The sequence below is a fragment of the Terrapene carolina genome, unplaced genomic scaffold, assembly GCF_002925995.2.
Source record: "Terrapene carolina triunguis isolate 2854851 unplaced genomic scaffold, T_m_triunguis-2.0 Scaffold62, whole genome shotgun sequence".
Classification (NCBI taxonomy): Eukaryota; Metazoa; Chordata; order Testudines; family Emydidae; genus Terrapene; species Terrapene triunguis.
The window spans coordinates 26,326,170-26,342,077 of record NW_020664413.1 but is presented as its reverse complement, the minus strand read 5'-3'; the positions used below and the strand labels follow the sequence as shown (position 1 = coordinate 26,342,077).

Here is a 15,908-nt window from a genome sequence, read left to right as displayed (position 1 = left end):
TGCAGCATGATTTACATACAGCCAAGAGTTCAAGAACAATCTACCCCTTTGGGGTCAATCAACATTTTGCAGGAAGAAGTAAGCAAACAGGAGGACTACGCTTTGAATTACCACCTACCAGAACACAATAAAAAGAATGCCAGCTAATTCCGCCTACTGGCTGTTTTTGTAGAGACCGCCTCCAGGTGGTCAAAGAGTTGCTAATACAACATCTTGGGCACATAGCAAACTGATTAACCAAGAGTTAAACATAGCTTGTGTAAAATGATTGTGTGTGTGTGTGTGTAATATCCATACTGCATGTTTCATTTAAATATTCTGTTTCCAGAAAATATTGTTTAGGTCCCCAACAATGCAAATACAGTTGTGGTTAACTGTAGGGATATGCCTGAATGACAACCTCCTTCTCCCCCCGATTCAAAGACCCTTTGCATTTGGGAGGTGTGTGCAGGGGGGAGGCGTGTGTGTACAGGAGAGGGGGACAGTGGACATCCAAATCCAAATATTGCAGCTTGGACCCATTTCTAATTGGAAAGCACTCCCTTAACATGGCTAGAAAACTAACTTCATTATGTGAATCTTTGTAGTACAATATATTCTTCTCAAGTTTCCATAATCAAATACTCTTTTTTCCTAGTATCACTACTGGCCCTAAACTGCTGAGCAATGGCACACTGGAGGGTTAATTTAACAGAGGGCCAAATCCTCTAATTTTAAAATGATCTGTTACACTCTCTTATTTTGTTTAATAAATTCTTGCAACAATAGGGGCAAATCCTGAGGTCCTTTCTGAGGCCCTAATCCTGCAAACATTTATACACATGAGTAAAGAGTTTACTAGATCAAAGTAACTAAATGTAAGAATTATTTTTAAAATTAAACAGTAATGAGTTACTGACAACAGTAACAACCCTCTCTGAAACACTTCTTTTTAGTTACTCTTTCCTCTTTTCACATTAACACCCTCTTATTTACCTCCACCCCCATGTCAGGATATAGTTAACAGAAAATCCTTTTTGTTATCTTCTCCAGTTGACATCAAGCTGAAGTCAAGTAGCTGCAGAAATATCTTTATGTTCAGCTATAACTTGAATTATTACTCAAGTTTTAACAATGCCTCCCGGAGTCCTGATTTTTTGGCATAATTTTTTATCATCCTGCCATAACTGACTTTGGCACATGTTACAAACCCAAATGCTCACACAATATAGGTGGTTCAGCAATCCAACATGTAAGAACTCTCCACATTGGCTCTCTCTTTATGGTCTAGCTTTCCCCCACAACCCTGAAGCATATTTGTCATAGGTTGTTTTTAACAGCATGTGGATATAGTCAGAACCAGATGGTGACAAAAGGATCCAATCTGTCAAACCATTTGTCATTAATTTTCTGTCTTTCTGCTGCAGGCCTGTCAAGTTTTTAATCACTTAGAAAAAGTAGGTGGAAGCAGCCCAAGGACACAGATTTTATTAGTAATGGGCCAGCTCTTGACAATCCTTACTCAGAGCCATGTTGTTCCATTTCAATCAGATTTCAACATTGACTTCAATGATGAACTCTAAAAATTCAATGACTCAATAAGGCCCTTTACTCTGGGTGGGCATGGATCAGCATTCACATAACATGCCCTGTCAGTACCCAGAGACAACTGGCCCCACTTTCAGAGAGCACAGTGGGATGGTGCAAGGAGGGATAGGTAGGCATCAACAGGACCTAAATAAGAACTTCATGATTTGGTCCATAATGCATAGTCAGTTACATAGGGCCATAACTATATACAGCATCTAACATAACATAGAAAAGACACACTCTACCCTTAGAGCAGGCTATTTAATAAGCGTAGGCTTGGAAGGATTTGATTATTATTGGTAAATCCCACTATACACTCGCAAACAATTTCACTATTTACTCACAAACAAATAAAACAAATTCCATTGATAATAATTGAAATTTACAGATAGGCAAAGTAAGAAAAATGCTGCTTGAGAAATTATTAGCATTTGATTTAAGGGTATTTACTTTGTATATTTTGACATGTGACATTGACAATTTGTGTTTTAATAGTTATAAAGCTCTAACTTTTTGAATCTCAAAATCTACTGTCATTACATAATTATCATCTGACCCCTCCATTGTCTCACCACCCTGTATCTTCCTGCAACTGTGAAAATTTTAAATCAATAAAAACTGAAAAAATCCTTAAAGTCCATAAATTTGCACAACTGTAAAAATTTTAAGTTATAAAAATCCTTAAAAAATGCTTAAAAATAAACATGGATATTACCTGTTGAAATTATGAAAAAATAAAAATTGAATTCTGCCAAGCCTGGATATATGTAAGTAAAGGTTAGTTTTTCAATATAGTTGGATACTTCCTGGTGGCCTGTGGAGAGCTGGCTGACCACATGGTTCTGTCTTCTTGTTTCCAGCTGCTAAATTGCAGTAAAAGAGGCTAAAAATACACTGAATACTACCCACATATTACTTTTCCATGTAAGCAATTGCTGGAGTCGTTACAGGGATATTATATGATCACGAACAGGTAGGGATATTGCCTTTGTGAATCTCCGTAAGACAAATCTTTCTATTGAGTTGAAGCCAAAAACGCGACAAAGTTTGAGAATACTTAATCTATATGGTGCCTACCACAATGGAGCTCTGGTCCCACCCTGGAGCTCCAGGTGCTACTGCAATACTACTAACAAAGAGCAAGAACAAGATTGTATGGAGTTCAATAAGCTTAGTATAGTTATTTTAGATTTTGTAAAGCTTTTGTTTCAACATGAGAAAGTAGCCACAGAATTTTGTTTACTGGACAAGCCCAAAGACCGCAGTTTAAACATTCTTTATTGGGTGTCATGTTCTGTTGTTTTTTAAGAGCTCAAATATCAAAAGAAGCAGATGGTTTATTGGATTGGTAATTAGACATTTTGTTTTTACTTCTCCATCATGGGTTTGAGTTTGGCCCAACTTTGCAGGGGCTGAAAATCATTGCCATGGGACTGCAGTTGAAAACCTACATGAAACGCCATGGTGGTCTTAATCTAATTCCTAATGGACAGAAGTTCACATTTCAAAACCCATCAACACAACTGGCAGTAAGTGCCCTCCTTGTTGGAAGTCTTAGCAGAAAGGCCAAGGCTTGAATGGGCACAGAGACGGAACTATCCTCTCACCCCAAGAGGTGGTCAAATTTGAGGCACATCGGCATAGGCAGCATTCTGAAGCTTGCAATGGTGATGCCTGGGTTGTGTCTGTTCTGTGAATAAATAGAGGGCTTTGATTCCAGGGCTTTCAAGCTGACACCTTTAGGAAACACTAAAATTGACTTACGGTACATTTTTCAGACCTACGTTAAGGCTCAATTCATAACAAATTCCTTATGTTCACCATTTAAACTCATTCATCATGTCATGATTAATCAGAGTTTGCAATGCAAGATCTGGAGTTTGGTGTGTATGGGTGCCAATGTACTCTTCTGCTATGTTTCTATTTCCTTCCCTGTTTCAGGGGAAGTGGAGTCTGTGAAAATGCACAAGCAAATTGAGGAACCAATAGTGGTAAAAACTAGTGTTATATTTATCTACAGATAAGGAAGGACAACAGCTGCAATGAGTCTTGGCCATACTTCCCTGTCATATGATGTGATGTGAAGGGTGTTTGAGGATGTTGGCATATGTACACTATGCACATCTTGAGATTTCAGATATTTACTATTCTCCCACCCAGTTAGAGTGCACAGTACTACAAACAAGTCCTCCAATTGTGCCTGCCAATGATCACATACTATAATATTATAGTATCAGACACTTTTACAAAAGCCTTTCCACTACATCAAAAGTGTCCACATTTTCTATTACCAAGGGCCATATTGGCAACTGACTATGGGCCCAAAGGTAGACATTAAACTGGATAAAAGGGAGCACACTGTAGCAAACTTCATTTTTGACGTGTAGATGGCCCTTCTTACTGATTGCCAGCTTTATTGTTAAATATATTGCATCTAAAGGCCCCATCTGTGATCAGGGCCGCACCATGATAAACACTATACACATGGTAAGCGACTGTCCCTCCCGTAAGAGTTTACAATCTGAACAGACAAGACAGATAAAGGACAGAAGGGAAGACACAGGCGCAGGGAGCCTCACAGCACATCACTGGTGTAGCTGGGTCTAGAATACCGGTTTCCAAGTTCCAGACTGATGCTCTATTGAGTGGTCCACACATATAGCCCGTAAGTACAGTAGCTAATAATAACACATCCTGAGAGTATCAATAGCAAAATTTGAGCAAAGTAAAGAATGGAAGCTATGTACGGTTGAAGATATTCAATACATAATTAACAGAAAAAAATGTATGTAAGTCTCAAAGGAGTATCGGGGAACAGGAAGGGCATAGCAAAAAGGAAAGTTTAAGTTTACTAATGACAATAAGTTTAAGACTTACCATAAAGTCTATATTGTTGTCTTCATTTCGGAAGTGTTCCATCAGCTTCTCAAAGCGCTGTTTCTCTCCACAAACCTGCAAAGGAATCACAGTGTACAGTAACTCCTCACTTAATGTCGTCCCGCTTAACATTGTTTCGTTGTTATGTTGCTGATCAATTAGGGAACATGCTCGTTTAAAGTTGTGTAATGCTCCCTTCTAACGTCGTTTGGCAGCCACCTGCTTTGTCCACTGCTTGCAGGAAGAGCAGCCTGTGGCAGCTAGCTGGTGGAGGCTTGGAACCAGGGTGGACCGGCAGCCCCCCTATCAGCTCCCTGCTCCCCTAAGTTCCCTGTGCAGCAGCTGCCCAGCAGGCTAGCAATTGCAGCTGTCCCTCCCCCCACTGCCATGTGCTGCTCCTGCCCTCTGCCTTGGAGCTGCTCCCCGAGACTCCTGCTTGCTGTGCAGGTGGAGGGAAGGAAGAGGGGGGCTAATGTCAGGGTGTCCCCCTCCCCCTGCTCCTGCACCCCGCTTACCCCATCTTCCATAGACCAGGGGGGACACACCAGGGCTCAGGACGGAGGGAGCTTACAGCAGCTGCAGTCTCAGCAAGCTGATCTAATTACCAAGGCAGTGTACTTAAAGGAGAAATGCGCATATCTCCCTCCATTCCTGCTGCCTTGTAGAGTGAGAGAGTTAACCCTTGAGGGCTCAGCCAATTGCTAGTTCATCATTTAGCAGTAAGGGAAATATCCCACCCTCTGACTCCTCCACCTCAACCAAGCTTCACAATCATCATCACTGTGTACCAGTATTAAATTGTTTGTTTAAAACTTATACTGTGTGTGTGTATATATATAAAATATAGTCTTTTGTCTGGTGAAAAAAATTTCCCTGGAACCTAACCCCCTCATCTACATTAATTCTTATGGGGAAATTGGATTCGCTTAACATCGTTTCGCTTAAAGTCGCAATTTTCAGGAACATAACTACAACGTTAAGTGAGGAGTTACTGTATCTGTTACACAACCACCCACTAGAGGGAGTGCTAAAAACATTATAACCAAGCTTACATGCTTATTCACAATCCTTTATGCACCAACAGTCTCTTCCCTTATTCAGATTATTTTCTTCATGACAAGTCGCTGCACAAACATTTTTGACCCTCCAAACTCTGACCATCAGCTGTGCTGCAAGTCACCAGGATCAGAACTCAGGTTTAATTATAAAAGAATACTTTGCATGTTTCCTTGCCTTTAAAAAATTTAGGCCAGATCATCAGCTGATGTAAACTGGTGTAGTCAATGGTGGTGAAGCCAACGGAACTATGGCAGTTTACACCAGAGGCGGATGTAGCCCTCTAGCCAGTTTACTAACCAATCATGTTAGATTCTTTTCCCCCTCAACATATTTGAATGTAATGCCATGCTGCAGAAGATCAAATTACAAGGTGAAAAACCATGAAAATTATCCTCTGTCAAATTTAGAGGTGATGTAAGTCAAACACTGGTAAGTCTGTGTAAATGTTAGCTGGTGTGAGTTATATGGCAAAAGGTAGAACAACAGGACCGATGGCAGGAAAAGCAACCAACAAAAGGAAGAAATAAGCTCTGAGATAAAGGAGGTCTCCGTACATTATTTTATATCTTTACATCTTTCTAATAGTTAGTTTCCCAGTTTTGATCCCACTCTCCTGACTCCTCAGCATAATACGTTGTTTATACCAATTTACAGCAGAGCTGCAACACAGTAAATAAGTTGAAGGGTGAAGGAAGCTGGAGTGAATGAGTGCTACAACCATAAGGAGGAGGACATAAATAGATTGCTAGAAAGATCCGATGTCCTCTCATTCCCCACCCAAGAACTGCATTTCTTAACACTGATGTGTAATCTAGGCCATCATTTATACACTTTCAGAATCTGGCCACAAGAAACTAAATTCCAGGAGTCTTTTCTCCTCAAAAAGCAGTTCAAATGAGACAGACAAGATAACTCACCTAGAGAGAGACTTAAGCGCCTTTCACTACCAGATGGGGGAGCACTGATTCATAGCCCCATAGAATCATAGAAAATTAGGGTTGGAAGAGACCTCAGGAGGTCATCTAGTCCAACCCCCTGCTCAAAGCAGGACCAACACCAACTAAATCATTCCAGCCAGGGCTTTGTCAAGCCGGGCCTTAAAAACCTTTAAGGATGGAGATTCCAGCACCTCCCTAGGTAACCCATTCCAGTGCTTCACCACCCTCCTAGTGAAATAGTGTTTCCTCATATCCAACCTAGACCTCCACCACTGCAACTTGAGACCAATGCTCCTTGTTCTGTCATCTGCCACCACTGAGAACAGCCGAGCTCCATCCTCTTTGGAACCCCCTTCAAGTAGTTGAAGGCTGCTATCAAATCCCCCCTCATTCTGCAGACTAAACAAGCCCAGTTCCCTCAGCCACTTCTCATAAGTCATGTGCTCCAGCCCCCCAACTCTCCTTCTAATAAAGTGCTTGAAGCTCAACTTCACTGGATCTGACTTTACTATAGGGCCAATCCTGCCTCCTCCCCTGTGAGGTCAGGGGGCCCTTGGCAGAAGAACTAGTGCATTTCTGCTGCACATGGGGGAAATGGTGGGGAAGAATTGGGCAAGGCCACACAGGGCTCCCTTGCATGGCACAGAAATTTGCCTCTGTGGAGAGAGTCAGAAAGGTGTAAGTGGCAGATAGGTCTTGTATGGGCACCCGGCACTAGGGTAAATTTAAATTAAATCAAATAGGTGAGCTGCAACAGCAGCTCACAGGCAGTGAGTAGCACAGAGGCTCCCTTACTCCCTGCAAATACCCTTTGAGGCCAGTGAGATTGCTTGCTGGAGTAAGGGTTTGTGCTTGTGCATTTCTTTGCAGGATCAGGACCTAAAGTTGGAGGGGGATCACAGTGCAGCAGTCACAAAAGTTCCAGTGTTAGTATGAATACCAGAGATTAGGAACCACCGCCTTTAAGCACTGCACTAAATAACACGGTGGGTCAAATTCATTCCCAGTGTAACAGCACAGATTCAGATCAAGAACAGAACAGAACAAAATAAGAATGGTTTAAAAGAATTTGAGATTCTCAGGGGAAACCAGTAAGATTAATGTGGTTAAATACCCTAACAAATCAATACATAACAGTACACAGATAACATGAATACATAAGCTAGCTAGCTGTTGCCATTTATTCCAGAAAAAGAAAAAAATCCATAGATCTATTTGCTTGCACATGGAAAACAACTTGAATTATTTATTATCAAAGGTAATTGTTTCCAGTCAACAGCCATATGTCTTTTGCTCTCCAGTGCATTTCTATTTTTCAGATATGTTTGCTTATGTATGTCAATGCTTTTAAGAGGCTAAACTGTGATATATAATCACTGTATTCACTAAAACTTGATTTTACACTAATACTGTAGTTCATAGCCTCTGGGCCACATTTTTAAAGGGGACTTGGCTTGGTTGCTCATTTCTGCACCTGTAAATCATTTATGCCTCCCACAAAATATAATTTATGTGCACAAATGGCATCTAGCTAGCTCATTTGCAAGTGAAAATATCATTTGCACACACAGATTCTGTGCTATTTATATAGGCATCATCTATTATGTGCATATAAAATAGCAATCACAGGCACAGATTTAGAGGCTGTAGTTGGACATATGTCCCTACTGTACATGTATTGGCACCCATCACTATGAAACTTCTTGTACTGGAGAGTTATAAATGTTTTTAGGCCAAATTCTGCTGTCAGATATGGGTGTAGGCGCCTTCTAATGAAGTCAATGTCAGCCCAGCATACACCTGAAGCCAGGGAGAGAATTTTCCTGCTTAGACCTTGAACTCATTTCTGCTGCCCTTCAATTCAATGGCAAACTCCCAGTGATGTCAGCAAGAACAGGAATTGGCCCATTACGTTTTCATAGAAAGAATGTGTCTTTATCAGGGCAGTGCATATCTGAGTGAATTGATACTCACACCTTTATTAGTACTGCATCAAATTATGCTCTCGACTGTGCCTGCCTCAGAAAGAGGTTCCTAGCACAGGTATGGAATATGTGGCCAGTGGGATTATAACTGGAAACGCTATGTTTATGGGGAAGGACCCGAGAGAGCAGCATAGAGGGGCTAGCCCTCAGCAGGACTGGAACTTCCCTTTTTTTGTGGATTCTCAGGATCTGTGAGGATTAAAGGCCACACCCTTTGCCTTCTCAAATCTTAGTCCCAAGGAGAGACCTAGCTGGAAAATCTGGGAGGCACTGTTGGCAACTCTCATGGTTTTATCAATAGTCTCAGGATATTTGGTGTTTTTCTTAAAGTCCCAGCTCCTGGAATCATGTGAGTCTCCGATTTCATTAAAAAGAGAGGGAAAAAAAGAAGTTTCTAGGCCCAGGTTGTGAAGAAAAGCTCAAAAATGGGACCCGAGTGCAAGCTAAGGCTTAAAAACCAGATGGCAAAAAAACAAACACAAAAAAACCCAACCAAATTGTGTTTTTACAAATCTCATGATTTCTTGGGGCCTGACCCATGATTTTTGAATGCTCATGTGTAGGGTTGTTAGTACTGGCAAGGTTAACTTCTCTGAAGCTAAATTCTCAGCCTTTCCTGGGCTCTCTGTCACCACCGTCTCCCAGATTTCTCACCAGGAGGGATGATATGACCATACGCCAGTTTTAAGTTACCTATCCTACCCTTCCTAGGTCATTTTTCTTGTTAAAAAGTAAACTCTGAGTCAAGGACAATTTTTTTGGACGTACAGTGCCTAGCACAATGGGTCTTGATTTGGGCTTCAGGGTGCTAGTGTCATATCAATATTAAATAGTCATAGCAAGTTATAAATCTCTGGAAAGGAAGTTTTATAATGAAAATGCTAGATGGTCCTTAGTGTAACAGCTCCAACAGTGCTATTATCACCATGGTTAATTAACAGATTACTTTTTATCCCCTTTGGCTTAACATAGGTTATTCAGTTTGGCAGGCAAAAATATTATAAGAGCCTTCCTACAATAAAGAGACATGCAGTGTAGTTCTGAAGAAGAGTTCTGTGTAAGCTCGAAAGCTTGTCTCTCTTGCCAAGAGAAGCTGGTCCAATAAAAGATATTACTTCACCCACCCTGTCTCTATAATAAAGAGACATGTAATTGAGCTTGATGGCTGAGACATGAGCATATAAATTTACAAGTCTTGGTCTCCCAATTTAAGGAGGGCATGGCTTCCCATGGATCACCCTCGCAGATAATAGCAAAGTTGGTCTTTGGTTACTTTCAAATTTGCTGTGGGTAGTTCAGGGACTCCTTGCTGTGTGCAGTTGCAAAAAGAAGTGATCAACTTCACAGCACCATTTGAAGCAGAAATTAAATTCTCCTGACGTCAGAGTGCTAATCTCAGACAGGAGCTAAATGCACCAACAGCTGCCTGTGGAGTCCACTGTTAATCTTCACAAAATGAACCATTTCCTTCCAGCTTCTCAGAACTTCTCATTATTAGTGAGGAACAAAACTCATCCATGTATGGTCTCCTTCCTTCAATGCTCACAACGTTTCCAGAAGCAGAAATATAGTGTCAACCTGTGGTATACTCAAGCCTTGAAAGAGACAACGTTGACTAGTGGAAGCAAGCGTAATGCCTGCTTGCTCAGAGTGGCACTCTGTCCCCCTGTAGTAGTGGCTAGCCCCCATCCTAAAGATTATTGAGCCTGCTATAGCCATGCCTAAGAAACGTATCTTTTTAGCTCATGCAGTAAAGGCTTATGCATTAAGCTCCAAAGGTTCCAGGTTTGATCCCTGCAGCCGAAGCCCCTGTGTGGGTCAGCATTACACAAGAAACTGCTGCTTCCTAAACCTGTGACTGGTTTAATATATGGCAAGCAACCTTTCCATGCCTCAGTTTCCATGTCAATAACAACACTTACAAGGGTATTGTGAGAATTAAAGGGCTTTAGAGTTGAATAGTTCTATATAAGTGTTAGTGGAGTCATATATATGTCACCAGTCCATATAAGAGAACTAGTAGTGTTTACACACTTTCTTCTTAGTCAAATCTGGACTAATGCCCCTGCATTGTTAGTGGGCAAAGTGCTACTGGAGGTTGTTTTTCTGATGACATGTAAATTCCAGGCCCTAGCATTAAAATCTGGCACTTTTCAGAGAAAAATTATCACTGGCTTAGTGGCAGCTAAAATCAAATGGTTAATTACATTCTGCCCATCTACACTGTCCTGTAGTTTTGATGGAATAAAGATTTCTCCATTCCCCATCCTAAATTGTAGTGTAGTATTACTCTAGTATTTAAAGAATGGCAGCTTCCATTCTAGATATGGCTGCATTTGGTTAGTAGATGAAATGATCCTAGCGTGTCAGCGTCTGTCATGAGTTTCACACACTCTGTTTAAGATTTGGAGACCACTGAATAACAGGCTGTGACAGGGTGTTGGGGAAAGGGTTGCAAATTCAGCCGTCTGTCACGCCCACTCCTCATTAGGGAAACAAATTAGAGCGGGCTGGAGGTAACCTGGCCCTAACTGGGGAGGCGGAGACAGCTGTTACCTAATTAGCCTGGGGTTGCATAAAAGCCTCAGGGGCAGGATGCCAGGGGACAGCAGGAGGAAAGGAAAAAGGCAGGGAATGGAAGCAGGGTGATAGCTCTCCCTTCCTGCAGACGGTGAAGGGTTACTTGTACTTAGTGAACCGGTGGTGGGAACAAGCCTGAGAATAAAGTGCACCACTGGTTACTAAACCCAGGGTCTCCGAGTGACTTTGTGAACCTAGCAGAGGCAGAAGCCTAGGGGGCCCTGCCACGCTCTGCTACACGGGCGCAGTATAAATGTGAGCTGGTATTTGTTATGTCTGATCTTCCCTCCAGACCCACCACTGCTGCACTGGTTATTAGAAATCACCCAAGGAGTAAGTTAGGGGCAGGTGGCAATACATTTATAATTATATTTGTCTTAGATTATAAGCTCCTTGGGGTAGGGACACAATGGGGCTATTTCCCTAATTTGTTTTTTTGTTGTTTTTTTTGCATCACCACCACAAAAATAATATATAAAGGTCAGAGGCTGAAAGCAGAGAGGAGCTATGGGGAAGGAGGCTGCAGTCACTCCCTGGGATGAGGAAGGTTCTTAGGGACACAGAGGAAGTCCAGGGGGAGAGTAAGCCCTGAGATCCTGTCCTGGAGTAAGGAGTCTAGCACGAGACTAGGAGGGGGTAAAGTAGCAATGGGAAGCAGAGAGGCTGTGTAGGAAGGAGCCCAGGGAAACAACAACAGTGATAAGGACGGAGCAGACCTGGACTGCCAGTTATATGGTCCCTAGGCCAGAACCCAGTGTTGTGGACCTGCCCAAGATCCCCTTTGGCTTAACATAGGTTGGGACTGAACACTGTCCTGTTGGGCTTTGTATCCCGAGAAGGGGAGGACTAAATGGTGACCTAGCCAGGGGGCCAAGTTGCCAAAAGAGAGACTACTGCAGAGTGAGCAGAAAGGGGCACCTCAGGCTGCTTTCCCAGACCTAGACATGAGGAGGCGTACTAGTGGTGAGTGGGAAATCTCGTACCATGCCTCTCACATGTGTTTCTTGCCTTCTGTTCTGATTTTATATGATATACACAATATGATACATGTCTTGTTACCATTGTGTACAATTGCTGCACTGGATTATTATTTGGACATTTGTGGTCAGATCCTGATGTCAATGGGGTCTTTGGCACTGGATCTCCTTGTAAGAGTGTAGAGCTGGGACACTGATTAAGATGGACTAATTGGCTGGATAACACCATTTTTATATATATATATACACACACACACACACACACACAGAGAGAGCCCTTATCCTGTAACATGTAACCAATAGGCCTCTGTGTGGGCTCAACTATCCCCTTGCACACGAAACACTGTAGGATTGGTGCCTAAGTTCCATCTCGTACACATGTTATATTTATTTCTTTTTAAATGCATCCAGTTAAACTCTAAGCACATGTACAATAAAATAAACAAACAAACATTACAAAACAAATTACACCAATTAAAAAAAATAGACTTCACTCTTCAGTCAATCAAGTCAACCCAACCATCAACACCACACATACCAAACAGACTGCATTCTCTATACAATATATACCCTGGAAGTAATGATAGGGCATTTAAAGCATAATGTATTTTGAACATTGATGGAAGGAATATGTTATGCCTGAAGAAGAACAGGACTAATAATTAAGGTCAAAGACCCAATGAGACATAGCTGAGATGGACTGAATGGAAACAAGCACTAATGGATAGAGCTAGTCTATTTGATGCTTTTTTCACATTTGAATCAAGCCAGTCCACAGCTGTCACAAGTAGTGGGAGAAACACACATAAGGCTGATGTAGATGGGCTTTATAGTGGAGAGAAAACCTCTCAAGATGGGTTTGAAAGAACTGACATGTTTAGAAAGTGATTGGTGTGGCTGTTATGCTTTACTGTCTGACTTCTAAAGCTGATAGGAGATTTTTCTACAGAAACAATTTTCAAAAAGTCTTTCTGCAGAACAATGAAGTGTTTTGCTGGGAGATCAAAGCGCAAGTGTTCATTGTGACACCCCACAATACTGTGCTGACTGCTAGAACATCAATTGCTCCAGGGTGTTTCTCATTGAAATCAAGGGAGAATGTGCAAGTTCCTGCTTCCACCCAGAAATGCTTTGCTTTGCAGTGGGTGGCACAGGAGATGGGGAGAGACAGTTGGTCACATCGATAAAGAAACTATTAGCATAAGTGCTACAAAGCCAAAATCCAGACTCAAATATGAAATGCTCATAAATACACTCAGAAAAGGTAGGCAACTCAAACAATAAATGACATGTAATGCCCATCATGACAAGACTCTCCTGGATGCTTCACAATCATATATCAGATATTTTAAAACAATGGACCAAATCCTTGCACTGCAACAAACTGGATGCAAAGTACCTCCACAGAAACACAAAAGAAGTGATAATAAGTGCCAATATCCTGTCTAGCTCTGGGCTACTCCACTTCCTCCATGCAGATTATTCCTGCCAGAATCAGGAATAATTTGTGTTTATGGCACGCATAAAGCTCATTGTCTGGTCTGGTCTACTTACAGCCCTGTCCTGGAGTGCCCTACCATGGGTCTAGCAGAATAGATTCTTAGTAAGTCTGGAGGATTGCCAGATTGAGGGCATAAAAATTCTGCCTCATGTTCTGCTTTGGCCCACGTCTCTTCTGGAACGTGCACCTAGACAACAGCAAAATACAAAAGAGGAACAAAAGATGCAATATTCTAAAGATGCTGACATCTAGAATTAGCTCTCCCAGGAAGAGCCAAACAGAATACCCAAATCTGTCTGTCAGAATTGATTAAACCTGCTCAGATATGAGTGGATGTAAGTCAATGGGAGTTTCTCCATTGATTTGAATGGGAGTTGGATCAGATCTATCATTGTATATTAAGTTCCAAGCCTTTTTACTACTGTAGTAAATGGGATAAATGGTTCATTAAAACTGATGTTCTGACATAAATCGTGCTGTGCTCTGGAGACACCCCCTGAAACAGTCATCATTCACAGAAGTAATAGAAGAAAATTCAGGCTCACCCAAACTTCAGATTCTAAGCAAACGAGTATCTCTGATGCCATTTCAGAAAAACTAGAACTGATTTAAATATAAAAACTGTATATTATCAGCATTTATATGGAAATAAACATGGTAGTGCATAAGATCCTCCAGTGATAAGATAAATCCAGAACAATCAAGGATTGAGTTCTGGGAGACTTCACATGAACGATTCCACACTGACGATGGACAAATGCTGACAAACAAATGCTAACTATTTATGATTAGTTAATTAAATCAGGAAACAGCCTATTGTCTACCAGCCCAACAGTCAACTGATGAAGATAGTAAACAAATGACACTGGCCCAGTGGAGCAGAGCAGCAGACGTGGAAAGGGTAGGGGGAGAGAAAAACAAAAAAAACCAGGACTGTGGCTGTCAGTGGTTGCTTACAGATATCTCACCCTGTCATCAGGTGAGGCAGTGCTGGGAACATGCGCATTACAAGAGGCAGTGAACTGACTTTAATCTTTGATAATAAATTGTATCATCTCATAAAAGAGCAAAATTGTAGCTTCAGTCTAGAGCCTAAAGACTGGCAGATGTCCAAGATATGATGAAATCAAACCCAAATGCATAAAATCATATGTAGCCATTTATATCTGAATACATTTCCAGGATCTGTTATCCACACTGGAAGTATGAGTAAGACCAAGAAAACTGATCTTACATTTATCATCATTATTCAACACAAGAAGAAAGACTAAAGAGGTTACCACTGTTATTAAAAAAACCTCTGTCTACATTAAGATGGTGAAAAAGACATTTTAGGCCAGTGGTCCCCAACCTTTTTCATCTGGCGGGCGCCAGACGATGAGCCACGGAGGACCGTGGTGGCGGACGAGCATCCACCGAAATGCCACTGAGAAGCGGCGTCATCCAGAGGTGTCGCCGCCGAAATTCGGCGGCATTTCGGCAGATGCTCATCCGCCGGCCAGTAGGTGGGCGCACTTAGACGCCCCGGCAGGTGCCATGGCGCCCGCGGGCACCGCGTTGGGGACCCCTGTTTTAGGCTGTATCAGCCTGTGTCATTCCAGAAGAACAATGTGTTTTGTTTTGATTTTGGAAAGCCATCCACTATGGATTCTTTCTTTAAAGAGGACTAGGAATATGCTAACGAGGTATTCATTTCATAGATATATCACAAATGTATAATAAAATCCTACAGAAAAACAGTAAGATCTCTTATGGGAAGTTTGATGAAGATGATGTCCACATCACAGCACTATATGTTAGGTCATATAATTCAGTGTTTCTCAGTCTTTTTGATACCAGGAACTGGCTTGCTGCCTTCCTAAACTGTGTCAGGGAGATCTCAGGGACTGGCGCCAGTCCACACACCGGTCATTGGGAAACACTGATATAGTTCACATCCAGACCACCCAAAAGGAAAGTTCAAATAAGGCAATATGACTGATATGTTGTTCCTGTTCTTGCTACATTTGTATTTAGGCAAGCTCTGGAAAGGGTACCTGAGCAGAGAGTTAGAGACAAAGAGATATTGTCATGTGATACTTTCAACAAATTAGTGTTGCCAGATGGACAGCATGTGAGAGATGAAATGAAAATCTGTTCTTCTAGAAGCAGGGTCTCTTCCTACTCAGACAATATCCAATTACACAAAGAAACATCTAACTTTATTGAAGAATGTGCTCATCTCTCAACTTAGCAGCAAGAAGATACAGTGTGATACACGTGAATAGTGTGATATGGGTACTCATTATTTCAAAGTTTGGAGTCATAGTTTGTTGGCCAATGGTATCAAGTGCATATTATGAAAGACAGCTGCTGGAACACTATCTCTTCAACATCTGGGATATTTTTGTTTGTAAAGCTGAAAAGGCTTGCCCTGCCCAGA

At 41.7% G+C, this 15,908-nt stretch overlaps 1 protein-coding gene across 1 annotated transcript in view; it reads right to left on the bottom strand.

The window, feature by feature from the left end:
* The window catches only part of FMNL2 (formin like 2), a 278,340-nt gene that overhangs the window by 36,208 nt on the left and 226,224 nt on the right, over nucleotides 1–15,908 (bottom strand). Inside the window, exon 10 of the mRNA XM_026647487.2 lies at nucleotides 4,447–4,521. Coding sequence (XP_026503272.1) covers nucleotides 4,447–4,521 — 75 coding nt within the window. The remainder of the gene's footprint in view (nucleotides 1–4,446; nucleotides 4,522–15,908) is intronic.